Source organism: Acanthochromis polyacanthus, chromosome 9 (assembly GCF_021347895.1).
Source record: "Acanthochromis polyacanthus isolate Apoly-LR-REF ecotype Palm Island chromosome 9, KAUST_Apoly_ChrSc, whole genome shotgun sequence".
In the NCBI taxonomy this organism is placed as follows: Eukaryota; Metazoa; Chordata; class Actinopteri; family Pomacentridae; genus Acanthochromis; species Acanthochromis polyacanthus.
The window spans coordinates 38,438,301-38,465,900 of record NC_067121.1 but is presented as its reverse complement, the minus strand read 5'-3'; the positions used below and the strand labels follow the sequence as shown (position 1 = coordinate 38,465,900).

The following is a 27,600-nucleotide window of genomic DNA, read 5'->3' as shown; positions in this document are numbered from 1 at the left end:
CTGTGTGTTCTGAGGCCAGTTTATCTCTTTAGGGTGTTATTTTGTGAAGCCGTGCAGCATTTTGATCTAATAAGACTTATTAGATCAAAATGCAGGTGTGTTTGGTGACCGTTCATGTGCAGCGAAGCAGAGCAGAAAATGCATTTCCTGCCTTCGTCGCTGCGGGCTAAACCCTGATGTCTACCTGCATTACTGCCCAGCTGGAAGAAGAACCGGTTCACGGGAGTCTGACATGATTCTGTTAGCGTCCGCCGCAGACAGATTTTATTCAGAAGGAAGCTTCTCTGAAAGCAGGCTGGACGAATGCGTGTCATTCTGGTGACAGACCCGTTGGAGACATGAAAGTAAAAGTCATCCTCCGGTTTTCTACCACGAGGAATCCAACTAGACGTGAAATGTGGAAAGAAAAGGCAGAAGAATAAAGAGAGAGAGAAGTATGTGGGCAGTCGAGTCAACACAACAAAGCCGGATCCTTGAAGAAAACTGAGTTTGTTGCGGACGACTCTGAATGCACAGACCCATGACCTCAACTCCCTCCAGATCCTCTTAGATCAACTCAAAAAGCCGACTGGACTCAGGGTTGAAGTAGGTTAATAAGAGAGGTTAATGCCAATCTGACTGCCCGTACCTCCACAGCACTAAGGAATGTGTTTGCAGGCTGTGGTTCAGATTATGCTGCAGCATTCCTACTTTACGTCCACGTTTGGCTTCCCTCGTTATGGGGCTCAGTCCATGGCTCAGTGGGTAGAGTGGCCGTCTTGCAACTGGAGGGTTGCCGGTTCGATCCGCGACCCGTTGAGCTCATGTCGAGGTGTCCCTGAGCAAGACATCTAACCCCTAATTGTTCCTGATGGGTCGTGGTTAGCGCCTGCATGGCAGCTTCCGCCATCAGTGTGTGAATGTGACGTATTTTGTAAAGCGCTTTGGGTACCTTGCAGGTATAGTAAAGCGCTATATAAATACAGACCATTTACTGAACAGGAACCTGCAGCTGTATGCTGTTTATTTACTGTGGTCCAGACTGAAGGTCAGACCAACAACTGAAATAGTTCCTGCTGTAATGCTGCTTTTAAGACTCTTGGTTTTTCTGCACGTCAGCTTCACCTACAAAAGCATTCATGTGTGTCTGAACAGGAACAAACCTCCTGTGGAAAACGGCTGCAGCAGCAGCATATTAATGTCTGACAATCACGTACGGCGGCGAGGAAAAGTAAATGAGCCCTCTGGAATTATCTGCATTTAAGATGTGACCAGAAGTTAGAATTATGTTCCATTCAGGAGCAAACACGATCTATTCAACTAATAGCCCACAATCATTGTGTTGTTCTTTTGCTCCATCATTCAAACCTCCACAGTTTCAGACGGAGAAACCATGAGAACCTCTTCGGCTAATAGCGTCAACAAAAGCTAATTAGAGCGAGCAGTTAACGAGCCTGAAGTCCGATCGATGAAACACGATTGCAGCAGCAACTCTGACTTGTAAAAAACATTCGAACATTTTTCAACTTCCTGATGAGAACCAGGCCTCAGAGAACACAAAGCTGAACGAGGTTTCAAAGTAATCTCAAAGAGCTTAACATGAATCAATCCACAAGTAGAGTCACTCTGCGTAGATGGAGATGATCTTTTTACATGGGAGAAAACAGGGAAGATGACTAAAACAGATGCTCGGTGAGGTAAAAACGGACTCCAGAGCTTCAGCTAAAGGCCTTCAAAGATTCAATGGCGCTTGTTAGCATCTCTGCAAACATCCACAGAAGGAACCACAGTGGAACCTGCTGGACTTCATTCCACTCCAGAGGTTTGCCAAGAACCTCATGACACTCCAGAGTGACGCATCTCTGTGGACAGATGGTCTAAATTGTTTGAGGCGAGCGTGCATGAGTCGAGAGGAAACATTAGGGCTTTTTTTTTGGTTCCTTCTCAAAAGGAATCCAGTCAGAACTTTGGACTTGTTCAGTTCTCTGTTAAAACTTTGGTGGCATTAATAATTAAATATTAGAAGTTTTACTGATATATATATGTAATCACTTTAGATATTTTTAAGATTTTTTTGGAAGATTTTTACCAAGTTTTTAAAACTATTTACAAGAATTTTTTTTGACAAATTTGGAGTATTTTTTAAAATAAAATTTCTTTCTTTCTGTCTTTTTTTTCAATAACAAGGGAAACTTTTAAGGAATTATTGGAATTTTCTTCCTGAAGGCTTTTGCAAATTATCAGAAATTTGGGGAACTTTTTTGCAGAATGTTTGGATTTTTTTCAGACAAGGAAACAATATTTCTTGGTGCCCAAAAATACTAGCAATGGCTCGTTGGGATGAAGTTACAGTTCTGTGATGGCGACACAAACTCCATGTTTCTGTCTCGGACATGAACTGACAGCAGCGATCCTTCTATCTGCAGCTTCTTCTCCTGACATCCAAACGCAAAGCAGTTACAGTGAGACACGGACGAAGGCCAGCAAACACCAGAGAGTATCTGACGTCGAGGTCAGCGGCGGTAGTTCACTGACTGGACCTCTCTGTCACATCCCTTCATTTTCAGTCTGGATGTTTCAGGGTCAAGCAGCAATTTTCAGCTTCTTTGTCTGACGCATTTCAAAGCTTTGCTGGAATCAGTTTTTTAGAGGAGACTGAAGCGAAGCAGCCACAAACAGGAGACTCACATCTCCTCAGGAGCCTGATTTATTATTACACCGCCAAGGAACGGATGAGTTATGTGACGATCGGCCTACGTTTGTCTGTGAATCTGTCTGTCTGTCCGTGTGAAACATTACTACTCAAAAATGGAAACGGACTAATAGATTTGGATGAAATTTTCAGAGGAAGTCAGAAATGACACGAGGACCAGCTCATTAAATTTTCACAGTGATGCTGCTTATAGTCTGGATCCACGGATTTGTTAAAGATTTCCCATTTCCAGACACAGCTGCCGGCTCTGTAACCATGACAACAAGTGAACACTGTGTCAGCTACCTGCTGACCATCACATGACTGTGATCCTGCTACAAAATGATGGTGACTTATGAGTTTGGAAATCATACCAGGAACCAATGATTAAACTGTGGGCTGTTTCTGAGTCCTGCTACATGTTTAGGTCACGTATGAAGCAAACCCCAGACAGACAACGGTGAAGCTCCTGATGTTTCACAAAGCCTTTATTTACGTTCAGCCTTCAGCCTTATTTTGAACACAAATTCACCTTTCTGTCCTTCACTGCTTTCTTCAGGAAACACCGTCAGAGCTTCCCTCCATTCCAGCTGCTTCTAAGTTTAAACACATCCTTTGCTAGACAGCAACAGATGGAACCGTTTCCTGTCATCTTTACCTGAATATTAGGACTTTTTGTCTTCGTCATGCCAAGAAACCGCTTCTTAGATAAACACTTCCTGTGCCGCTGGAATGGTGACAAAATAAAAGCCTGTAGCATTAAATATACGCCTTCAAAATAAAAGCATGGAGGGAACAGTTATTTTAACACTAGCAAAACAAAGGCTTGACAAAAGTGATGAACTGATCAACAGACCTTTACAAGAGCAATTTACATGTGATTCAGTATGAATACATAACATGCACACGCATAACGCATGCCTGTGCTCAGCAGAAGGTCATTGTTTGTTCAAGATTTCATTCATCAGAAATGATACGTCAGCTGAGCAGCCTCTCAGTGCTTTTCTTGTGGTTTAATGCAGCAGGTTTCTGTGTAAAAGTCTCACTGGCTGGACAGCAGGGTTTGAAATGCTCTCAAAGGGTCAAAACAAAAAACAAATCTCCAGAAATGAGTTTTAAATTATTAATATGTATTCATTTAGCAGCATGAATGTTCTGGCCGAGCATGAAGGTCGGTTAGAACATGTTGAGTTACTTAAAAAATGTACAAAATCAATAGAAATGCGCAGTTTTCTGTCCTAAGTATTCTACTTTCACGACATACACGTCCGTCCGTCTTTATCTTGCCGCAGAAAGGGGTCTTTTCAAGCCAAATCTAAAAGTTTAAACATCTTTAGTTTGACTCGTCAGAATCCTGCAGGCGTTCTACCAACACTATGAGCACAGAAATGAGTTCGTGTGTGGAAGAGCTGCTTTCAGCTTTGCAGCAGAATCTAACCCTGATCTGCATCAATGTGCCAAAAACCTAAAAGCTCAGAGTCTGAAGCATCGCACTGTCAAACTTTTACGACCCCGATAGAAGGGAAAAGTTAAGTTCAGAGCTTCTTTCTGGACCTCAACTGATCCAGATTCTGCTCATTTAAGCAGGTCAGGAAGGGATCAGTGGCTTACAGAGGCTGATTTTTAAATATATGTCACTTTATTTAGTGCATTTAGAACCTTTCTTTAATGTACGGTGCTAGTACAAAGGAGAGAAACGTCTTTTCAGTTCCTGTATGTCCTGGATCTAGAGAGAAACCGACAGTAAAAAGTGGACCTGAGCACATTTCTGCATCTAGAAGAGTCTCTAACGTCCCAAAGCATCAGAAATATTATTGTACATTTGCTCTAAAAGCATTATTAGTACTATTCCGGTGCTGCTGCCTGTTGACTGAATTAAATGTCCCGTTTCTCTCTGTTCACTTCAACCACATACTGGGTTCTTGAAAAATTAATTTCCTTCCCAAAATAGCAGCTGGGGCCTTTATTTACCTCAACGACAGGAGATAAAATGCCTCCATTTTAATTAATCCTGTTTGTGAGTGAGGACTTCATTTCCAATTCTAATTTCCAGAAGAACGTTTGGTCCTGTTTCAGTCTGAAGCTCCTGTTTGGCCTCTTTAAGGTAAAATATCAGCTGTAAATAGAAACCCAGCACTTCTGGTAACTGTTAGTTTTAACCTTTATATGAGCTCATTAAAGTTCTTGGAAATTCTCCAAAACAGGCAGCAGAGAAACAGATTAAAAAACTATCTAGATCAGATTTAGATTAGAAAAACTGTGTACATGAGTAGAAAAATATGTCCTAAAAATATGAAAATAAGGAGAATGTATGAGCTTAAAAAATAAAAATGTACATTGTTCTGGGAAATAAAAATGGAAGTATAATAAATAATAGAGTATCAATAAAAAACAACTCATCCAGATTTTTTCTAATACTTTTACTTGATATTCTTCTTCTACATTAATTAAAATATTCAAATGTGTTAATTATTTTGTTTTTCAGACGCTTTAATGTCAGATGCAGCAATAACAAGTTAGCAGGGTGATTAAATTCTGAGTTCTGTGTGTTTATGGGATGCTGTAATTAACAGAATAAATTCAGACTCTAATCAGACGTACGGAGCAAAAAAAGTTCTGTACAGATAGAAAATTTTACTGATAAATCATGATCATTATACACCTAGCAGAAAAATAAAGATCTGCTCCTATGAACAGTTTGAATGTACAAAGCACAGAAAAGAAAAAAACGCTAAAAGGTTTGACGTTGCAGAGGTCATCGTGTGTAGAAATATCCAGCTCTGCAGGACTGTTTGTTGTAGGATCAGATTATTTATGAATTTGAAATATACCTGACCATTTTAATCTGTAATGAGACAGAAGAAAGAACCTGTAAAAACTACAACTTTTCTATACTCCGGGTAGAAAAAGAAAAACAACAGCGCTTTTTCCAAAAACCTGTACAACATAATTCCATAAGTCTTCTTTTAATAGTTCTGATGTCTTCAGTATTAATCTATAATGCAGAAAATAGTTAAATAAAAACCACTAAGAAGGTGTGTCCAGACTGTTGACTACTAGTGTAGTTAGTTAGTGCAGCTATAGACTGGTAGTTTACGTTAAATAAGAAGCTAAAAGTAGAAAATAGGGCTGGACCCGAATATCCCGAATATCTGAATATTCGCCTCCGCCTTTGGCCCATATCGGCTCAACTCGTCGTGTGATCACATAAACATATATATATATATATGTCTATAACATATACACATATGTCTATGTGATCACCCCCTCCTCCCCCAGACGAAAATATTCGGAGCTCGTCTCTTCCCTTCGCCTTCGGCCCATTTCGGCTCATCCCATCGTGTTCGGCTCATCTCGGTTCCTCCATTCATATTTCTTACCACCACCCGAATGTTCGGGTTGCTGCCGACTCTGAAGTCACGCTTCACTTCGTTGCATAAACACAAGACATGATGCTGAAGACCTCCGCTGTTTGGGAATTCTTCAGTTTAACTGAAGACAAAACGAAGGCAAAATTTGGACCCGGGAGACCAGACGAACGGATCCGAATATTCCAGCTGTCTCCGCCACAAGCCGCCCCCCCTCCGTCGGACGTTACGGGGCAGAACGAATATTCGGATATTCGTCTTTAATAGGGCCCGAATATTCGGAGGCCAGAAAGCACTATTCGGGTCAGCCCTAGTAGAAAATAGAGGAGGAACGACCGCACCAGACTTTACAGGATCATATACAAATATAATAAATGTATATCTCACAAGTCATCAGTGATGGAGATGAAGTAAGGAAAAGCTGAGCCTCCTAACATGGACATCAAGCTGCTTTGAATTCATTCAGTGAACTTAGTCGCTATTTTCCCCAAACCAGTAAAGGCAGTTTTTTAAAAAATCTATTATTATTCTACTGCGCACTTATGAGCAAAATGAGGTGAAAGTTGAGCACTGAGAAATGTTAAGTACAAAACCTAATCAGGGCTTTTATTGTGAAATGTCAATTACTGGCTGCTATTCTGTGGTTATTCTCCTGCTTGCCTTTATTTTGTCCATGTCGACCATAAAAACAGCCGTTATTCACTCACTACCTGTCTGGATTGAATAAAACACCACACTACCTTCAGGTAAGTTTCTCTTGGATCCATTTCAGAAAAACTGAAACTGAATCTCTCCAGTGGAGCTAAACTACAGCAAGATAAATCATAATGCGGTTATTTTAAGAGTTACTGCAACATGAGTCTAAATTTTAGTGAGAACGGTCCTTTAGTTGCATTTGTTTTCCATTAAAAAGAACCAGTAAAACGTTGATGTGATTTTTGCAGCAGTCTATACCAAATAATCTTAATTATTTATTGATGTTTATTTGACCTTTATTTTCCAGGTAAAAATGATTGAGAACCAGTTTCTCATTTGCAGACATGACCCGACCAAGAGCAGGAATAAAAACACATTAAACCACAAATAGACGTAAAGACAGAACACAGAACTAAAGTAAAGAAGTTAGAAGCATGGGAGCATGTGCACGTGAGTGGAAAAAATGTGCATGAGGTGTAGAAAGTGTGTGTTTATATGAGAAAAGTCCACAGTGATGAGCAGGAGCAGCAGTCAGTTAGAATCTGATGGAGTTAAAGCTGAAGGTTTGAGGGTTTTTTTTAAGGAGTTCCTGTTGTTCGATGCTGCAAAGCCAAAGGAGTTAAAAATAGTAGAAGCACTGGAGATGATGAGCTTCATGGATTCACTAGATCTAGTACGAATCCTGTGGAGGACATGATTTATAGCATCACAATCCTTCATTTATATGATTATTTTTGGGCATTTATCAGATGTTGTTGTTGCTTATTTTGTCTTTTCCAGAAAAGTTGTTTCAAAATGAATTTTGCTTTTTGGTTTTCTCTGTGAGAACATCATGAACTCCATCCAGAACTAAAACCTGGACCTGTTCGACACGAATACATTTTTCTCTTGTTTGGGTGTTTTTATATCTGAGAGTTTTCATTTGAGCTGCTGCTGGTTTAAACCCATAAAACTAAGAAAATCCTCAGTGATTTTCAGCTCATTATTTCTGCAGCTTCAGGTGTTTCTAACATCACAGAGCATCTCTCTGCTGGAGATCCATTCACATCCACTAAATATTGAACAAACTGATTATTAGACGGAGGATGGGTGATTCACTGGAACTATTCTGGGATGGCTGGGGGGTCCTTCCACTGAGTGGACGGCTGGAGATGACAAAGCACAATGACACAACCGTGACATTCACACTCATAAAAACAGATTCAAATAAAACTCACAGAGAGTTCATCGACATTAGAGTGACTCACTCCAGATGATGAACTGCAGATGAAATGTCCATTTTTGGTTCTGGCTGCTGGTTCTCTGGAGGTATCAACGAGCTGTTAAGGATGAAATCTGTATTTTTGGAATGGACTGAAGACTTCCTGTTTCTCAGAATTAGAAGATTCCTATTCCATATGCATACTTCCTCCAAGTATTCTCATCTGAAATCCACTATAAAACGTCCTCACTGGAAAACGATCCACTAAAAGACGTCCTCACTGGGAAATGATCCACTAAAAGACGTCCTAACTGGGAGGCGATCCACTAAAAGATGTCCTAAATGGAAAACGATCCACTAAAAGACGTCCTAACTGGGAGACGATCCACTAAAAGACGTTCTAACTGGGAGGCGATCCACTAAAAGATGTCCTAAATGGGAGACGATCCACTAAAAGACGTCCTAACTGGGAGACGATCCACTAAAAGACGTTCTAAATGGGAGACGATCCACTAAAAGACGTCCTCACTGGGAAATGATCCACTAAAACACGTCCTAACTGGGAGGCGATCCACTAAAAGACGTCCTCACTGGGAGACGATCCACTAAAAGACGTTCTAAATGGGAGACGATCCACTAAAAGACGTTCTAAATGGGAGACGATCCACTAAAAGACGTCCTAACTGGGAGACGATCCACTAAAACACGTTCTAAATGGGAGACGATCCACTAAAAGACGTCCTCACTGGGAGACGATCCACTAAAAGACGTTCTAAATGGGAGACGATCCACTAAAAGACGTCCTCACTTCGAAATGATCCACTAAAAGACGTCCTCACTGGGAGACGATCCACTAAAAGACGTCCTAACTGGGAGACGATCCACTAAAAGACGTCCTCACTGGGAAACGACCCACTAAAAGACGTCCTCACTGGGAGACGATGCACTAAAAGACGTTCTAAATGGGAGACGATCCACTAAAAGACGTCCTCACTTCGAAATGATCCACTAAAAGACGTCCTCACTGGGAGACGATCCACTAAAAGACGTCCTAACTGGGAGACGATGCACTAAAAGACGTTCTAAATGGGAGACGATCCACTAAAAGACGTCCTCACTTCGAAATGATCCACTAAAAGACGTCCTCACTGGGAGACGATCCACTAAAAGACGTCCTAACTGGGAGACGATCCACTAAAAGACGTCCTCACTGGGAAACGACCCACTAAAAGACGTCCTCACTGGGAGACGATGCACTAAAAGACGTCCTCACTGGGAGACGATCCACTAAAAGACGTTCTAAATGGGAGACGATCCACTAAAAGACGTCCTAACTGGGAGACGATCCACTAAAACACGTTCTAAATGGGAGACGATCCACTAAAAGACGTCCTCACTGGGAGACGATCCACTAAAAGACGTCCTCACTGGGAGACGATCCACTAAAAGACGTTCTAAATGGGAGACGATCCACTAAAAGACGTCCTCACTGGGAGACGATCCACTAAAAGACGTCCTCACTGGGAGACGATCCACTAAAAGACGTTCTAAATGGGAGACGATCCACTAAAAGACGTTCTAAATGGGAGACGATCCACTAAAAGACGTCCTAACTGGGAGACGATCCACTAAAACACGTTCTAAATGGGAGACGATCCACTAAAAGACGTCCTCACTGGGAAATGATCCACTAAAAGACGTCCTAACTGGGAGGCGATCCACTAAAAGATGTCCTAAATGGAAAACGATCCACTAAAAGACGTCCTAACTGGGAGACGATCCACTAAAAGACGTTCTAACTGGGAGGCGATCCACTAAAAGATGTCCTAAATGGGAGACGATCCACTAAAAGACGTCCTAACTGGGAGACGATCCACTAAAAGACGTTCTAAATGGGAGACGATCCACTAAAAGACGTCCTCACTGGGAAATGATCCACTAAAACACGTCCTAACTGGGAGGCGATCCACTAAAAGACGTCCTCACTGGGAGACGATCCACTAAAAGACGTTCTAAATGGGAGACGATCCACTAAAAGACGTTCTAAATGGGAGACGATCCACTAAAAGACGTCCTAACTGGGAGACGATCCACTAAAACACGTTCTAAATGGGAGACGATCCACTAAAAGACGTCCTCACTGGGAGACGATCCACTAAAAGACGTTCTAAATGGGAGACGATCCACTAAAAGACGTCCTCACTTCGAAATGATCCACTAAAAGACGTCCTCACTGGGAGACGATCCACTAAAAGACGTCCTAACTGGGAGACGATCCACTAAAAGACGTCCTCACTGGGAAACGACCCACTAAAAGACGTCCTCACTGGGAGACGATGCACTAAAAGACGTTCTAAATGGGAGACGATCCACTAAAAGACGTCCTCACTTCGAAATGATCCACTAAAAGACGTCCTCACTGGGAGACGATCCACTAAAAGACGTCCTAACTGGGAGACGATGCACTAAAAGACGTTCTAAATGGGAGACGATCCACTAAAAGACGTCCTCACTTCGAAATGATCCACTAAAAGACGTCCTCACTGGGAGACGATCCACTAAAAGACGTCCTAACTGGGAGACGATCCACTAAAAGACGTCCTCACTGGGAAACGACCCACTAAAAGACGTCCTCACTGGGAGACGATGCACTAAAAGACGTCCTCACTGGGAGACGATCCACTAAAAGACGTTCTAAATGGGAGACGATCCACTAAAAGACGTCCTAACTGGGAGACGATCCACTAAAACACGTTCTAAATGGGAGACGATCCACTAAAAGACGTCCTCACTGGGAGACGATCCACTAAAAGACGTCCTCACTGGGAGACGATCCACTAAAAGACGTTCTAAATGGGAGACGATCCACTAAAAGACGTCCTCACTGGGAGACGATGCACTAAAAGACGTCCTCACTGGGAGACGATCCACTAAAAGACGTCCTCACTTCGAAATGATCCACTAAAAGACGTCCTAACTGGGAGATGATCCACCTGAGATTCAGCTGAAACATCCTGGATGTGACACCACTAAATATTCCAGGTAATATAGTGCTGTCAGAGTAAACTGGACGACAGTGAAATAAATGAGCTGTGACTAAATGACACCCGAGTTCCCCTGAAATGAGAGGTCATCAGTGGAGCGTTTGACCAGCGCTGTGGTTTCCACTGATGTTTGATTAGATGAGATGAACAGGAGGAGCTCAGGGAGGAGCCGTGTGCTGCTGCACATACAAATGACGTCCATGTTCTCCTAAAGTTAATTAACAGGTAAATGTTGGTCTGGTTCCAGGCTGTATGTGCTGCACAATGATGACAAGAAGAAAATATGCGAATCAAAATGACAAACGTTACAAAAGAGGCTTTTGACCATTAGTGACGTTTGCCTAAGAAACTGGTTTGAAAGGCAGGTTTATTTGTTTTTAAGTTGCTAAAATACACAATTCCTCACACACTAAAAACTGAAAGAATCATCAGATTTCCACCTTTCTAATGGTCTTTGAACTCCTCATTTGTTAAGCACTGTTCTATCAGTAAAATGATCCAAATCTACGTGTCTGGTTTAAGATTCAAGTACAATGAACCATTTTTAACAGATTTTTTTAAATTCTGCAATGTTGAAGGGAACCAAGAAGCCATGTATGATTGAGCAGAAACCATCAGTCATCAGAAAAACCTGTCAGCTGAACTGCAGGCAGTGTAGCAGCTAATGAGTACAACCAGAATCTCGTGTTCAGTGTGCAGCACGATTAGAACACAGAAAGGTCAAAATATTCCAATAAAACATTCGTATTTCACATCTTTCTGTCCTCGCTGACCTGAAAATGTTTGCTTTCTCTTTCTGACAGCTCAGGAGTGACATGACAAACATCTCTTCTTATATTTGAGAACTTTTGGGGGATTTTTTGCTCCTTTCTGTCATTTTCTTTGCTGATTCTCTGCATGTCAAATGTGGAATCAAAATCAAACGAGACGCACAATCAGACGATGCTGTGACACGAAGCCGCTCTGATTCTGAAGACGAAAGGAGTGGAAAGGTTCCGGATGCTGCTCTCTCATCTAAAGGCCAAATCGTTGTTTCCATGTTTGTTCAGCCGTTTATAACCAACGTCAGCTGTTCATCACTGTGTCGCCGTTGTTTATCGCAGCTAATGACTTTACAGCATTGCTACTTCAGTTACGAACATCTGAACCAGCTGTCACATCGATTAATAGTCAATTTAAATAAAAAAACATTCATTTTCACAGTGAAGTCAACCTCTAAAATCCCATCCACCGTGTAAATTTAAACAGTTATTGATCGTTAACATGGCTGAGTCGAGGTCTTGGTAAACTCAGCAGATGCCGGTTTGCAGATTTGCAGATTTCAGAGACTTGGACTCAACAGCCTGATGAGCAATAACCATAATTTAAAAAGTAATTTAAATTGTAGTGGCAGCCAACAGAGAGAAACCAGCACAGGGTGATTAGAAAACTGCAGATCCTGAACTGATTAGAATGAGTTACGATTACAGTCACCACTTCTAAAGACAAAACGTGCACCATCTCTGCACGTTTCTGAATGTAAATACAGAAACCAGAAACAGCGAGCAGCGTTCTGAGAGTCCAGCTTCACTGAGAGGATAAAGATATTCAGGGGAATAAATATCATCGCTCACGCTGTCAGAAACACCTCTGAAAACAGGAACATCCAGGAAGCTGGCTGGAAGCAGAGCCCTGGGTCACGGAGCCGTTGGTGGCAGCGCTATAAAGTGACAATGTGATTTAAGTCCTGTGTCAACGTCCGGTGCATTATCCACGGCCGCTAACAGGGCTGCTAGCAAAGCCACCAACAGGGCTGCTAACAGGGCTGCTAACAGGGAAACTAACAGGCCTGCTAACAAAGCCACTAGCAAAGCCACCAACAGCGCTGCTAACAGGGTCTGCTAAAGGGGCCCCTAAAAGAGCTGCTAACACAGCCCGATCTCACGAGGATTCGTGAAACTGTCACGTAAGTTTTAGTTTCGGTTTCGTGCGCACCAACACGATTTCGTCATGTTTTTCGTGCCGCTCACCACGAAATGCGCACCAATGTATTTTAAACGGCGGACTTTTCGTGCCACTCAGAACGTATTTCAAAAGAATGTGTATATTATATTTTTAATGTAAAACCGTGGCGAATCCAACGCTATATTTTGCATGACATCGTCCCTAAACATAACCCTAACCATAACCCTAACCATAACCTAACCATAAGCCGGTGGTACACTTACCAATTTGCATAGGAATTTCAAGAATGTCCGGCGGCCGGCGGCCGCAAACGCGATCACACAAGCAGTATACGCCGATGGACAGCTTAGATCATCATGAATCCGCCGGTATAAACCACTTTCAGATGTGATTACCACAGCGAAAAACATTTCGTGGTGAGCGGCACGAAAAACATGACGAAATCGTGTTGGTGCGCACGAAACCGAAACTAAAACTTACGTGACAGTTTCATGAATCCCCGTGAGACCGGGTTGGCTAACAGGGAAACTAACAGGGCAGCCAACAGGGCCACCAACAAGGCCACCAACAGGGAAGCTAACAGGTCCGCTAACAGGGCCGGTAACAGAGATGCCAGCAGGTCCGCTAACAGGGTTTCAGGACACTGAACCAACAATTTCTTCTTCAATTCTACAGTTCCATTTATCTTTTATCCAAAGCGATGTCCATCTGAGAGTAGATCCAACACCAGCAAGGATCTAGTCAGGAGGAAACAACCTGGATAAGAGTCATGAAACAAGTTCTAGTGTGATTAAAGGACTGTGGTGTCTACAGGAAGGAGATGTACTAGGATATATTTTAGTTTTTGCAGTCTGTCAAGTGCAAAGGTGTTTGGTAAAGAGCTGGTTATTAGTCTTTTCTTAAAGCCTGAACAGAGTTTGGTAACTGGTTTCATCACTGGGGAACCAATTATTTACATTTAGCTGATTGAAGACGACAACAGGACGGATGGAATCAAAAAGAGATCAGTAATAAAAACACGTTTCTCTTTGAGATTAAATGCTGCACACACAGACCAGTGTTCAGACTGTTTATTATGTTATGATGGGCTGGTTTACAGATTTATCTCTATTTAAAAAGAATCTCATGATTGTTTTCAACCCAGAGAGTCCTAAAATGTGTTGGTTTGCTTTCTGAGGTGTTACTGAGCTGCTCTGTTGTCACCAACATCCAGTTTTTTTTTTAGTCCCAGCTCTGAGCAGCTCCTCCATTTCCTTTGAGGAAAATGTTGTGCAACAATCGACTGTGTTCCACATCCAGACTACAGTTTGGAGCAGTTTTCAGAGTTTGTTTATTTGTTGGAAATGCTCCAACATTTAGTACACAGAAAAATCACTGAAAAAACAAAACAATCTGCATGCATTTTAAAAAGGTTTGATTTTTCTGTGAGCCAGAAAATGGAGGAAACAAAAACAGTCTGGAACAACATTCTGATTTCTCTTTGTGAAGCTTAATTGGTCATTTTTAATTCAAAGATGCAGCTTGATTGGCGTCTATTGTTCAATGTGTAACTCTGGTAACTGCAGAACATTCTAGGATAAAAACTGAAGTCTTTTTGCATAAAATGGGAACCTGAAAAACAACCTCAGAAGATTTAATAAACTTTCATTTTAATGAACCTGACAGGCTATAAAGGCATGCTGTGGTTTAAAGAATGGCCCAAATTACACCATTAATCAGCCAGAAACTGAACTTTCCCGTGGTCCTTTACACATCAGTCAAGAAAATGAATCAAAGCTTAAAATGTGGATATTTCATCAGAATCACTCGACTGTACACGTCTTAAATAAAGCAATGTTGTCTTGAACCAGATTCTGTGAAAAACTAAAAATTCTGCTCTTCACAGCAGGGAACCATGACTGACTCAGCTGTCACCAACAGTCACAGGGCAAAAAATTCAGGGACTTTTTCTGCTGAACTGCAGGCAGTGTATTCACAGAGCAGGAAACAACTAAAAATCCAAATAGTGAAACATCTATGATATGCAGGGTCACCATTTGTTTTAATATTGGTAACAGCTGTGGGCCCTTTGGTAAAAATAATCAAGTGTTATTTTTTATGATGAACTTTGTTATACTGCAGAGAAGAGCATGAAACTGTCCAAGTATAGGGGGCCTTCAGTTTACGACGTCATTGACCTACAGCATTTCGTCGTTAAAGCAGAACTAGTTACGTGGAACTAGTTGATGAGTGGAGCGGATGAATACGCTATCAGACGGCTTTGTTTCCATTCTCCGGTTGGACGCCACCTTGGATTGTGCTACAGTCACTAACTTTTTGCCCTTCATTATGGCTCCCAAGAGTAAGTCAGACTCTTCTGATGCTTCCAAGAAAAGGCAAGCCGTCAGGAAGAAACACCGACCAACACCGGCCAAGTTGCAAAAACAGTTCAACATATTCTGTTGTCTTCTCGTGGAGTGATTTATACACATACATGCATGAAAGTGGTTGGTATTCATGACTTTTCTGAAGATCTGATCGATATCGCGATGCACGTAAAGGCTTTGCTTACATTTTCTCCGGACTTACATCCATCTGTAGGAACGGAACTCTGATGTAAGTCGAGGACCTGCTGTACTACTCATCTGTCATGAGCTGAATAATCAGTAAATGATCCAAATCTAAGCTTAAAATTGTGACATTCCATCAAAATACTATGATTTTGAGATACCGTACTTTTATCGTTATTCTACATGTTATTCCAGACACGAGAACATGAGAGTATTCAAGGCGTCAGTGGAATCCATCTCGCTCTATAGATCCGACTCCTGATCACTGATGAAGACGCTCTCAAAAAGACTTGATGGGACCTATAGCAGAATGTTATGGATGGTACAAAACACCTCCTGGAAATCACACCTCACATCCACGCTGGTCCACCATCATTAGGAGACGTAGACCAGCCCTGGATGGACATGTGGAGAGACACAATGAAGCAGCCGGTCGTTGCTATGGAAACCTGATACTATCAGAAGAGCTTTAAGGTTCTAGAAGGAGACACTGGTCTGGAAGGAAAAGGGCTTTTGACTGAGGGCGCTGGAGGAAGATCTTTATTCATGTCACCGGTTCTGTCGGATGCTGCTGACTGATTTCTGCCTTTGTGTCCAGACTTTAGGGACAGCCTGTATTATAGAGCACTGCAGGCCAGTATTTAGTGAAACATTTGTGTCCTGAAAGACCTCAGTGCAACTTCTTTAAATTGACTGCAGGGTTGAACAGCTCTCTGAGCTCTGCCCTCCTCCTGATTTAAACCAGCCTGACGCTCCTTCCTGTCGTCTTGTTTCCATCATCGTAACCCCTCTTCTAATTCTCCTCCACTTTAATTTCCTCCGTCCAGGAATGACTGAGCTTCCTGACAGCGACTGAATTACTGCTGAGATGTTTACTCGGTCTCAGTCGTGACGCTGCGTTCCTCTTGATCAAGGAAGCGAGTCGAAGCAGAGACGTCTCCTCGGCTGCTGGAGGCAAGCTGGCTAATTAGAGTTGTGTTCGATCACGGTTCCGTCTACGGGCTGATGATTATCCATCCGCTGACAGTAAACCAGACAACACACGTTACAGGCTAACGACAGACGAGCTGCTGCAGAGAAGTAGTTTAGGATCGCCACAATAAACGCATTTCACACAGATAAGCAAAGAAAATCAATTGTCACACTGCAAAAACTTAAAATCTTACCAAGTCTATTTGTCTTATTTTTACTCAAAAGGTTTCATCCCACTTAAATTAAGATAAATTCACTTAACAAGAGAAATTTCAGCAAAATGGAGGAACTTGTTTTAAGACAATGCATCTTAAATATCTTGTTCAGTCAAACAGTCTTTAAATTATTTTGTTTTGAGTTGAATTTTACAAAAAAAAAACTCAAAATAAGTTTAACCCTCGTGTCGTCCTGCAGGTCAATATGACCCATTTTAAAGTTTGAAAATGCGGAAAAAATATATATATTTCACAGTTAAACTTCTGATGTCCACATTTTCAACTTTTATTGGGAAAACTTTGAACATTTTTTGGTGGAAAAAAAAGAAATGTTAAAAACGTTTCTTAAGAACATTCAGATTGATTTTTACGTGAATGTTGTTACAGAAAATATTAGAAGTTTTACTGATATATATGGAATCACTTTAGATATTTTTAGGATTTTTTGGAAGATTTTTACTTATTTTTTTGAAAATATTTCCAAGAATTTTCCCCCAAATTTAGGGGATTTTTTTTTTAATTCTAATTTTTATGGGAAATTTATTGGAATTTTGTTCCTGAAGGTTTTGAAATTTTTCAAAAATTTGGAGAATTTTTTGTTGATTATTTGGATGTTTTTCAGACAAGGAAACAATATTTTTGGTGCCTGTAAATGAAGACCACAGGAGGGTTAATATATCTTAAATTGGGAGGTTTCATGAAAGCAAAAATCCATTTTTGAGTGAAGAACTGCTTCTTCTTTTTTTTTTTTTTTTTTTTTTTTTTTAGCATATCTGGCTTATTTTAAGACACCTAAGCTTGACAATCCTGGTAAAATATAGTTTAAAATAAGTTTTCCCAGCTAATTGTGAGATCTCAATATTCTAAATATTATATCTTATTTCAAGAAATCTTACCAAGCCATTTTTCACTTGTTCTATTGGCAGATTTTTTCCACTTATTTCAAGGTAAAAGTTCCTTGAAATAAGTTTTTTTTCTTGTTTTGACAGGGGCATTTTTTCCAGTGCAGAGTTCATTCCTACCTTGTACGGCTCAGCAGGTGGTATCTTCCGTATTAGCTCAACGTAATGACAGCAATTATTCACTCCTCTCCCTCTGATTACATTAAATGTGTAGCTGCTGTCTTTAAAGCCGTTTCCATGGACACCGGCTAGCTCTCAATGCTGAACACAGCAGTCGAGTTTGAGACAGAAACATGGGGAACAGACCAACATATGGACGAACCTCCGGCAGCATTCTGTCCTGTAATGAGATTCTTCCTCCTAATCTGTGGGCCGAACACGGACGCTCTACACGAAACTCAGCGTCAGCCTCGTTGTCCTGAATGACAGCGAGACAATGGAGCCGAAATGGAAAGGATGCTACGCCTATTACCCAACATGGTAATCCTCTTAAGAAGCTGAGAGGTCTTGATGACATGTGGGAGAGGCAGGAGAACACGGAGTTGAGCGGAAATGAGGTTCATCCCAAACAACAGCGGGTCTCCAGCCTCGCCCTCAGTCATTAACCTGCCGCTGTCTTTGGGGAAGCCATGGGGAAAAGCAAAAACCGGGTGAGTTTGTCTTTAAAATACAGCGAGCGCTTCAACATGACGATACATCACACAGAAACCAACACTGATCTGGATCTCAGAATGTGCCGAGATGCTGTCGGAGACGTCGTCCCACCGGCTGCTTCCAGGGCTTTAGAAGGACTGCCAGGACGCCGCCACCTCATTAACTAGATTCTCCCCAGACCAGCATTTGGATTCTGTCTGTAACCTAGCCTTCCTTCTGAGGCTGCTCATAAGAGCTCATTTAAAGAAAAGGCCTCCGGTGCCGTGTAGAACCTCTTTAGAGGCAAAGCGAAGCAGCGCTTTGACGGAGCCTCGTGAAAGGAAGAGACGAGATCAAAAAAACGTCACAAAGCAATGAGCGGAGCGTCGATATGAACGGAGCGGCGGATGTCAGGAGGGATGAACTGAAGCAGGTTCAACAGAGTCGAGCTTTCTCTGTGAGTCGGCTCAACAAAAACTAAAACCTCAGTCAGAGATAACAGGAAGGATTTTCAGCTTTCTTTAACTTTCTGCTGCTTTCCAGTGACTATTCTGGCCTAAATAAACCGAACATGTTCAGCTTCAGTCAGCAGGTTGTTTTAATGGAGAACTGTGAGGAATAATAAATGTATGATGGTAAAAAGCTGCTGCTGCAAATGATGCTAGTAGAGAACTGTTAAACGAATATATTTATTTTACTAATCAGTTGATTATTTCTGACTGACAGCTGTTTACCCTTTAACTTCATATACTTAAACATGATGTTGTATTAACTCTCATGTCGTCCTGCGGGTCAAAATGATCCGTTTTAAAGTTTGAAAATGTGGGAAAAAAATATTTTCACAGTGAAACTTTTGATGTCCACATTTTAAACATTTTGGGGAATTTTTTGAACATTTTTTGGTGGGAAAAAAAAAAGAAATGTTAAACGTTTCTTTAAGAAATTCACAAAAAAATCAACCAAAATCCAGCGAAATTCGCTGGATTTTGGTTGATTTTTTGTGAATTTCATAAAGAAAATATTAGAAGTCTTACTGATATATATGTAATCACTTTAGATATTTTAAGGTTTTTTTTAAGATTTTTACTCATTTTCTGAAAATATTTACAAGATTTTTTCCCAACTTTAGGGGATTTTTTTAAAATATAATTTTTATGGGAAATTTTTAAGGAATTATTCCTGAAGGTTTTGCAAATTTTCAGAAATTCGGGGGCTTTTTTTGCTGTTTTTTTTATTGTTTTTTAGACTAGGAAACAATATGTTTTGCTGCCTGTAAATGAAGATAACAGGGGGGTTAAAGTGCCTTTAGGTCTGACACTGTCCCATAATGAAAGAGATTCTGCAATTTTTGGACAAATCAAAGTGAAACTAATGTCACTGATTGAATATTCTGTGTCATACTTATAAATAATCATTGTTCTAATCTGTGTTCTATCAGCCGCAGTACCAGCAGTAAACAAACCAAACATAAAAACAGATAAGATTTCTGCATCACCAACCAAGTACATGTTGGTTCCCATGGCAACACGATCCAGCCAGTGTGCGATACTGAAACTACACAGCTTCATTCAGTGGTTTTAGTAACGTACAGATCAACAGGTGTACAGAAAAAAACAGAATCTACAACAATCAGCAGAAGATAACTACTCAAAAAGCAGACAGAACCTGCTCCAGACCAGGTCAGCTCTGCAGCATCTGTTACCATGGTGATCCAGCAGGTCAAAAACAGATCCGCAAACTCTGACTTTAAGCTCAACCTGCTAACCCACTGATCTCTCCAGAACAGCCCTCTGGACGTTTGATGTTTGAGAGAAACCCAGACGGCTCCACTCACCTGTCCTTCCCCGTCTCCTTCTTGAAGACCATGTCGCAGTAGTTCATGCGGTCCTCCGTGGTGACGTAGATGCGAGCATGGGGGTAGTTCTCAGAGGCCTGTCGCAGCATGTTGTACACGATGCCCTTCCCGTCCTTCCTCATGTTCCTCAGCGGCCCCCACACCACGTACACGGTGTCGTTGGCCTGGCCGAAGAAGTACTGGGGCTTCTGCAGCAGCAGGGGGACGCTGGTGTGGGACACCACCCTCAGAGTGGTCCGCCGGCCCACGTCGCGCTCAAACCCCCGAGTGGGAGCGTTGTTCATCCTCCAGATGCAGGGCGAGCGGTCGATCTGAGGGCCGGCGGCCTGGCCGAGCATTTGGCCGGAGCTGGACACGATGCTGCAGAGCTCACAGTGCAGCTTCAGGGGCTGCAGAGGAGGAAACGGCTCCGTTAGAATCAAAAAGTCAGATTTAGTTGGTGTGTTTTCTGCTCTCTACAGAGAGGTTAGAGGTCAGATATGAGGGTCAGAAACGGCTCCCAGCATTCATCATCACCTAAATATCAAACAGTTACCCTCCTGTTCTTTTCATTTACAGGCATCAAAAAATATTGCTTGCTTGTCTGAAAAAAATCCAAAAATTCAGCAAATAAAATCCCCAAATTTCTGAAAATTTGCAAAACCTTCAGGAAGAAAATTCCAATACTTTCTGAAAAGTGTCCATTAAAAGTTTTATTTAAAAAAAATAATCCCCCTAATTTGGCAAGAAAATGCTTGTAAATATTTTCAAAAAATGAGTAAAAACCTTCCAAAAAATCCTAAAAATATTTAAAGTGATTACATGTATATCAGTAAAACTTTAAGAACATTCACAAAAAAATCAACCAAAATCCAGCAAATTTCGTTGCATTTTCATTGACTTTTTGTGAATGTTCTTAAAGAAACATTTCTTTTATATTCTTCTTTTTTCCACCAAAATGTGACAAAATGTTGAAAATATGGACATCAGAAATTTCACAGTGAAAAAATATTTTTTTCCACATTTTCAAACTTTACATTTGCAAAATCTTAAGTAGAAAAATTCCAAAAAAATCCATGAAAAGTGAGCAAAAATCTCCCCCCCCCAAAAAAATATCTGAAGTGATTACATTTAAATCAGTAAACTTTCTAATATTTTCTTTAAGAACATTCACATAAAAATTGTGAATTTTGTGAGTGTTCGTAAAGAAAACAGACAGACAGATGCTAATCATCTGCTCCTTGGTGGAGTATTTAAATATGGACATTCTGTCTTCCTTGTATTATTAAATTCTTAATAAAAAGTGTCGGTTTTTGTTTCTGCTGAAGTTTCAAATGAGTCTATTTTTTTCTTGTCACTAATCCTAATTTTTCTTCACTAACTTGCAAAAAAAGACAATACAATTTTTTAAAGACGAAAATCACATTAAGACTTAGACTTTGATAAATCTTCTCCCGTTCTTCTAATTAAATTAATTCATTTTTAATCCTGAATAAGTGGTTTTCTGCTGATATATGCTGCAGCTGATGTTTAATCTCATGATGTTTTACTTGTGGTGTATTCAATAACAATATTAAAGTGATGTTTTGGCAGGAGGCTGGTGTGGTCAGAACATTAAATAAAATGCATTTGGTAATTATTAATCTCAGAGTTTTACTGGCCTCTATAATTTAGTTTTATTTGGAGTCACACTGGGCCAGAACTAACACAGATTAACTTAATTGAATTTGGGACCTGAGAGGTTGTAACGGTGAAGAGCAAAGAAACTCGGAGTCATTTGTCTTAGTGTATACTTTTATACATCTTATTATATTTACTGGAGCAGGAGGGATTTGTAATGTATCTCCAATAAGAGCTCTTAGCTTCGCTTTGCCAGGAGAGGAAGAAAGCTCCTCTGAATCCGAAATGGGAGATTGAACTAATTGAAGCTAATATGCTCGGTTTGTTTTGATGAGATTAAACTCACTTAAGTGAATGAAAGCAAGACAAAGTTAGAAAAGAAAAAGCACCGTGTCATGACTAAGCCCTGTTCATCATCTGCTTAATGGAGAATAACTGCAATGTCACTGGTCTGAATACATAATGGGGTTTTTGCTGCAGCGTGACAGGAAACGTAAACTCTCTCTAGCGTGATCAACAAACAAGGAGCTTCAGGAGCAAACAGGATCCCACCAGACGAGAGCAGCACAAGAACACTGCAGATTCTCCTTGTTCTGAGACGTAATTCCTGCATAAACGACTCCGGCAGAGCCTTTTGGATCCAGTCATGGGTGAAGGAATGATCTGTAGAGCTGGACTGCTAACTCTCCGTTTATTGGCTGGTTGAAGCACACATCAGTGTGGCCTTCAGCTGTCAGCAGCTCGTCCATCGTTCTCATAACTCCATCACGCCTTTCAGCACTCAGATTGGCTGTTTTCTGAGGGTACTGACTGGGACACGTCTGGACGTTGGAAACCTGTTCCTGACGAACGCTTTTAGCGGAAAAAAATGGCTTCAACTGCAGCTGTATGGAGCAGAAACTGATTAAAAGACCACTTTACTGCAGTGAAAATAAGATTTGCTTTTTTTTTTTTTTTTTTACAGGTTTCATTAATTTTGCTCCAGCAGTAGCACTTTTCTTTTGTTTGCTCACCTTGGCTCTCTAGTTGTGTCACTTTTCTGTTTGAAATATTAGTTTGTGTATCAATATAAAACAAGGAATAGCTCCAAATGTGTTCTCAGTGCTGTTTTGTTGCCTAGTTTACACCTAGAGTGTTCTGAGGTTTAACACTGGCTCATAAATTTAAAGATCTAAACTGCAAAGGTGCTGCTGAGGAGCCCCTGAGCAAAGCTTTTAGTGACAAAAATCAGCTTTACCTGCAGCTGTTTAAAGCAGAAAACTGATTAAAAGAGCACTGCACTGCAGTAAAAGGGTTCAATTGGTTTTACAGCCACACAAATATAAATAAAAAGCAGTGAATGTCATTGCTTCTAATAACAGGAAGTGTATAAAATCTCATCAAAGGAATAAAAGCCTCACACTTTTATTTAGCATGTGCTGCAATCCAGCTCCCAGCAAACCCCAGAATTTATGTCCTTTAAATCAATAAAAAGTTACAGCCTCCTCAGGCGAGATTCATGTTCCAGTTCCACGTTCTGGACGGTGCCGTTTGAGCGAAGCGTGCAGTAATCGCAAACAGAGAGCACTTTTATAATCCCAATAATTCTCTGATAAGAACAGAATCTACTCAGCAAAGCCTCTGATTTGGATGCATGAGTGTGTTTAAAATAAAAGTGGGTTATTTATTAAAGCAGCCTTAATGCCGGGACACAGCTATCATTAAATTGTAGCACTGGGGTCTGAACTTAACCTTGATGTTCATTAACATTCCTCTGAACACGACTAATTAATAAGCAATAATTATTACGTTAACATGCCAGGTATCTCAGTGTAAGACGCCTCTCTGGGACCTGCAAGTCCTTCTGCTTAAAAATTAATTGATTAGCTTTAGCCGTCTGTGTGGAGGAAACTGATTAATTCCAAAAGCTCCACTGGGGAAAGTCTTGTTGTACTAACAGTAAACAAACTGAACTTCAAAATATTAGTTTGCTCACAACTTTGGCTTATTTAAAATACATATAATAACTACATATTTGCAATTTTTAGCATGCTAACGGGCTAAACTGAGAGGGTAAACATTATAGCTGCTAGTACTGTCACCATTAGCATGCTAACAGGCTAAACTAAGAGAGTAAACATTATAGCTGCTAGTACTGTCGCTATAAGCATGCTAACGGGCTAAACTGAGAGTTAAAACATTACAGCTCCTAGTATTGTTGGTATAAGCATGCTAACGGGTTAAACTGAGAGGGTAAACATTATAGCTGCTAGTATAAGCATGCTAACGGGCTAAACTGAGAGGGTAAACATTATAGCTGCTAGTACTGTCACCATTAGCATGCTAACAGGCTAAACTAAGCCAGTAAACATTACAGCTGCTAGTACTGTCGCTATAAGCATGCTAACGGACTAAACTGAGAGTTAAAACATTACAGCTCCTAGTATTGTCGGTATAAGCATGCTAACGGGTTAAACTGAGAGGGTAAACATTATAGCTGCTAGTATTCTCACTATTGGCATGTTAACGGGCTAACCTGAGAGGATAAACATTACAGCTGCTAGTACTGTCACTTTTAGCATGTTAACGGGCTAAACTGAGAGGGTAAACATTACAGCCGCTAGTATTTTCACTATTAGCATGCTAACAGGCTAAACTGAGAGGGTAAACATGACAGCTACTAGTATTGTTGCTACAAGCATGCTAACAGACTAAACTGGGAGGGTAAACATAGCTGCTAGTAAGTTTGTGTACGGTAACAAAAGTTGGGTAGGTACATTTATTTCATCATTTTATCTTCTAAATCTGTTATTTTTAATTGTAAAGACATACTATTTAAAAGAAGTCTTGAAAGTAGAACCCAGTTTCACATTTTTGAAACTAGCGGGTAACTAATAATAGCTTAGAGAGGATTTTATGAACTCTATAATAATGGTTAAATGACCATCCATTGGCACACAGTCCAAAACCAGAGGATATCTCATTACCATTATCCACGGTGATCCAGAATAGAAGTACTCTCCCATCATGTCGGCTATTGTGTGCTTTTCTAAGGGCCTGGCTTCAAAACGTTTGGTTCCAAATGAAAATATTGAGTTTCTCTCTGGGCCTGCGACAGACCAGAGGCATGAATGTAAAGTGCCACAAGACAAATGTTTTCTATTTCTCCTGAAAAGCGGAGCAGCAACGATTTATCACGCCTGCAGACAGACTCAATCAAATGAGGAAAATAAGGCTCCCCATTCCCAGGCTGCCGGGTTATGCATTATATATGCTCGCTAGAGGTCTATAACACCTCGAATGACACCTCGCCGTGGATCGTGTAAGATTGCCTTACTGTCCGGGAGAAATATTACTGCTTCTTCAGGTGTTGCTGTGTGCTTAACGGAGGCTGACAGCTGCACAGCCGGCCTTCACTCCGGACGTTATCACTTACGACATGCGGCACAGCGGAGATACAGGAGCATCACCTTGACCAGACCTTCGCAATTCTGTCCATTCTTTGCCAGAAATTTCAACTCAAACCACTTCTGACATTCGTGTTGAGGCCGATCGCTGCCTTTTCTCTTTCTACTCCAGAGGACTCACTAGTGGGGCGGAATCTGAGCCAAAAAGAGGTCTAAGTCTGCAGAAGCTGCCAGTCTTTTCCTGATTTCCATGAAAGTCCACGGGGAGAGGGCAGTGATTTAAGCAGGCTTGTCTGGAGGCAGAGGGAGGAGCTCACGTACAGATTGCTGTAAGGCCTGATTGCCTCTGGGCCCATGTTGTGTGGATGAAGCTCTCCGGAGGCCGAGGATGACGCCCCACATTAATCTGCCAATATCAGCCTGCAGAATATAAGGCATCCACTTCTGGTGAAGGACCAGCGCATCCATTGCAGCTCCAAATCCAGACTCCAGAACGAGTGAATCCTTCATTCTCCCGTCAGCCGGAAACACTGCATGCAAAATATCAGGTTTTCTTGTACAGAACCGCCAGACTGAACAACAAACACGCAGCTTGGTTTTTACATTTTGATGTGGTGGGAATTAAAAGGCTTTGATATTTCAATTTCCATAAATTGTGCGGGGAATATACAGCACAGAGCTGTTTGAAGGCAGAAGAATAGGATCACGGACATGGCGGTTTGGAATTACAAAGAAATAACGCACACAGGAGACATCAAGCAGGCGTTTTCAGATCCATCAAAGAGAGTTGATATAATGAATGATGAAAATCCTGAAGGAGGAGCAGCGTTTGCCTGAGTGTCTCTGAATGCTCCGTCATTATGGAGGGGAAGCTGAGTGCTGACGGGCTAATGTTAATGAAGAGAAAAGGTTACTCATGTTTGATGCAGGAATGACACCCACAATGTAATATGACAAATGTAGGAAAGGTTTCCGGTAAAACATCACCTGGAGACTGCAGAGGAGAATGATTCACAAAGTAAGACGTATGTGAGAAGAAAACATCCTCCAAGGTGCACAGAATGTGCTTGGCAGCTGCTGAATAGACTGAAGCTCCTCATTGATTAAACTCTAAAAATGCCAGTCTGTGGACCAAAGATGCATATTTAGAAGTTCTGGTCAAGAAAATTACGTTTTCCTCCCTTAAGATCATCCAGCACCGACTGGAACCCCAAACCGCCTCGCTGTTCAGTCGACACCTGTGAACCTGCTGATTAATAATTGCTATGAACACATCCAGCAGATACAGAGCAAGGTTAGCGTGGATTTGGAGTAAGGTGAAGTAATCACCTTCACTCTGGTTTGGTCTTCACTAACTGTTGAAAGAAATATTTAGTGGCTAAATGTTCCACTATGTTCACTAAGTTTGCTGGTCAGACAGCAGAAAGTTGGTTAATCAGAGATTTTATGACTGACAATGTGGCTAAAAAACAGAAAACAATGAACTGAAAGATGTTGGGGAGTAAATTTGCCAATAAAAGTCTTTTATTGGAGTTTTTCTTTGCTGGTGTGTGTTTGCGGCTCACCTCCTGTCTGGGGATGCTGACGTAACCCAGGTGAGGTTTGAAGGCCTTGTACGGCTGCTTGGAGAACATCCAGTGGCTGCTGAACGTCTGGCCGAACACCGGCTGCAGCAGGAAGTAGGGCTTCTCCGAGTAGTTCACCACGACCACGAAGAGCGAGACGGCCACGATCAGACTGGTGGCGATCAGCGACTTCCTCTGTGGATGGACAGAAAACCAGTTCAGGACAAGTCCGACTAATGCACAAACATCACAGAAAAAAGCAAGTGTACAGGCTAGAATGACAAAAGGAAACTCCAGTGCACATTTAAAGACAAACTTTACACATAAAGGTGCACCATAGTTTTGAAAAGGAAGAATTACATCAAGCTTAGCGGAAAAAGTCTCTTAAACTTTTAGTACCGCTGAGCTGAAAACAAGTTACCCAACAGAGACACAAGTTTTTCCAAAAGTTCAATGTTTCATAAAACCGTAAAATGAAATCCTCAGCTTTATTTTTCTCTTATTCTTTGGAGAATTAAAGTCAAGAAGTGAAAGCTTTAGTGCAACTATTTCAGTTAGAAAGTTGCGAATATATAGTTAATACGCTAGAATAGAACACGGTAAATACACTGCACAGATCATTTTTACTCATCGAGACAGAATCTGTTTAAAAATGCAGGACGTCTATATCCTACCTTCAATATTTCTGTCAGAATTTTAGATCTGGTTTATTCCATCAGATGCTTTCTGTACGACCATCTGTGGTTTGCTAGAAACTTTTTTTCTCATAAACTATGGATATTTAGAATTCTGAATCAATGACATACAAAAAAACAAATTCATCTTTAATAGCTCCTGAGATATTCATGTAAACAGCCTCAAGTTGCAGTGTGCATAAAACATGCTGAAAGTGGGTGTTTTTTAAAGAGATTCATCTCAGAAAGTGTTTGAAATATCGAGCTGAAATTCCTTCATAAATATCCATGTTGTAAGTTATACAAATTTAAGGCTAATGAGAGAT

The 27,600-nt window shown here is 41.1% G+C and overlaps 1 protein-coding gene across 3 annotated transcripts in view; it reads right to left on the bottom strand.

Annotated features, from left to right (window-relative positions):
* Positions 1 to 27,600, bottom strand: part of st6galnac3 (ST6 (alpha-N-acetyl-neuraminyl-2,3-beta-galactosyl-1,3)-N-acetylgalactosaminide alpha-2,6-sialyltransferase 3) — a 102,540-nt gene that overhangs the window by 42,287 nt on the left and 32,653 nt on the right. For 2 of the 3 annotated variants that reach the window (XR_007944159.1, XM_022209607.2), the window contains exons 2-3: positions 26,601 to 26,795; positions 20,030 to 20,439 (exon numbers count right to left, since the gene is read on the bottom strand). Coding sequence is in view for 2 of the 3 variants with exons in the window: in XM_022209607.2 (XP_022065299.1) it covers positions 20,030 to 20,439; positions 26,601 to 26,795 (605 nt within the window). In the remaining variant the exon portion in view is untranslated. Of the gene's footprint in view, positions 1 to 20,029; positions 20,440 to 24,615; positions 24,782 to 26,600; positions 26,796 to 27,600 lie in introns of those variants that run through there. The other variant, XM_051952924.1, reaches the window with a different exon arrangement.